Here is a 2,138-nt window from a genome sequence, read left to right as displayed (position 1 = left end):
ATATAAAGGAAAATATATATAAATTAAAAAAAAATAAGAAAAACGTTTATATAAAAATGTATATATAAAAGAAGAAAAAAATATATAAAATAAAAAAAAATATGAAAATATATATATATATATATATATATATATATATATATATATATATATATATATATATATATATAAAAACGAAAAAAAATATATATAAAAAAGAAAAAAAATATATATATATTATAAAAAAGAAAAAATATATAAAAATAAAAAAAAAATAAAAATATTATCCCGCCTCCCTGTGCTCGTGCGCAAAAGAAAATGCACGCGTCGGATCCTTGCGCACGCTAACCACATTGGGGGTTCCACACACACACGCAAACACATGTGATGTGTCGCCGCGAACGTCAGATCATGGGCAGTAATTTCAGCATCAGACCCCCTCTATTCATCTAAAGTGGTGACCTGCAAAGACATTTAAAGCTTTGCCTATGGATAGTAAAATTCACGTCTTTTGTCACCGGTGCAATTTTAAAGCTAAACATGTTTGGTATCTATTTACTCAGAGTAACATCCTCTTTTATATTTTACCAAAAAATTTAATTTTTTTTGTATTAAAATCCCCAAAGAGTGTATTTTTTCCTCAAAAAGTGTATTTGGAAAAAAGATGCTATGCAAATACTGTGTAAAAAAATAGCAAAACTCACCAATTTATTCTCTAGAGCTTTAATAAATATATAATGTTTGGAGATTATAATTACATTTTTTAACAAAAAATACTGATTGAACCACAAGTGCCAGAAGAGGTTTGATATTAAACCTTTATAAACTCTTAGAAGGGGGCCTAGGAGAAACAAAGGATAAAATCCTCTCCCGGATCTCCTTGGTCCTGGCCCCGTAGATGATGGGATTACACATGGGCGGGACTAGAATGTAGAGATTGGACAGGATGATATGAATATGGAGGGGCATGTCATGTCCAAACCTGTGAGTAAAGGAGGAGAAGAGAGACGGGATGTAGGAGATCAGGATGACGCAAAAATGGGGGCCACACGTGCCCAAGGCCTTACGACGGGCTTCCATAGAAGATAGTCTGAAGACGGCCCTGACGATGGCGCCATAGGACACGGTTATACACAAAATATCTACGGCAATCACCAGCAGAGCCACAGTCAGACCGTAGACCTGATTGATGGTGATATCTGAGCAGGATATCTTCACCACCGCCATATGTTCGCAGTACGAGTGCGAGATGACGTTGGTCTGGCAGTAGGACAGCCTCAATATCAGGCAGGACGCCGGAGCCATGAAGAGCGAACCTCGAATTATGGCCACAATTCCAATCTTCGCAACGGTGTCATTGGTGAGGATTGAGGTGTATCTCAGAGGGTGACAAATGGCTACATACCGGTCAAAGGCCATCGCCAATAGAATAGTGGATTCCATCATGGAGAAGGCGTGGACAAAGAAGAGTTGGGCAAGGCAGGCCCCGAAGCTGATCTCTCTGGAGTTGAACCAGAAGATGGAGAGGACTTTAGGGGTCGTTGTTGTGGCCAGAAGTACATCAGCAATGGAGAGAGTAGAGAGGAGAAGACACATGGGCTTGTGGAAAGATTCTTCTGATAATATAACGTAGGACACCAAGACGTTCCCGAAGACAATGAGGACATACATGATCAACACCGGGAGGGAGAACCAGATCTGAATGTCCTCCATTCCGGGGACTCCAATCAGGATGAAGAATTCAGGCCGATCAGTCTGGTTTAATGAGAGAGACATCAAGTATCTCAAAAAACTTTCCTGACAATGAGAAAGCAGAATTAGATCATTGTAATATAGGAATCCATGTACAATCATGCTTCTTTGTGTAATATATATGTATATAAAAGAAAATATATATTTTTTTCAGTTTTTATATATTTTTCTTTTTTATATACATTTTTATATATATATATATATATATATATATATATATATATATATATATATATATATATATATACACACACATACATTTTTTATATTGTTCTTTCTTATTTTTGTATACATTTTTTTTCTTTTTATATATATATATATTTTTCCATTTTTTTTTCTATATATTATTTTTTAATTTTTTAATTGTTGTTCTTTTTTTGATATAGATACAGTACAGACCAAAAGTT

General features: G+C 34.8%; 1 protein-coding gene across 1 annotated transcript; it reads right to left on the bottom strand.

Moving 5' to 3' along the window:
- Positions 1-767: 767 nt before the first annotated feature.
- On the bottom strand, positions 768-1,755 carry LOC120921582 (putative olfactory receptor 52P1). Its single transcript, XM_040334084.1, has one exon. The coding sequence runs from the start codon at positions 1,753-1,755 to the stop codon at positions 799-801; it is 957 nt and encodes a 318-aa protein (XP_040190018.1). The 3' UTR covers positions 768-798.
- Between the last annotated feature and the right edge of the window lie 383 nt (positions 1,756-2,138).

This window comes from Rana temporaria (genome assembly GCF_905171775.1).
Source record: "Rana temporaria chromosome 2 unlocalized genomic scaffold, aRanTem1.1 chr2f, whole genome shotgun sequence".
Lineage (NCBI taxonomy): Eukaryota > Metazoa > Chordata > Amphibia > Anura > Ranidae > Rana > Rana temporaria.
This window is presented reverse-complemented; position numbering and strand designations above follow the sequence as displayed.

What these genes read in the sequence shown, in the direction of transcription:
- LOC120921582 (XM_040334084.1), bottom strand. Translation starts at nt 1,755, where the DNA reads ATGTCTCTCTCATTAAACCAGACTGATCGGCCTGAATTCTTCATCCTG.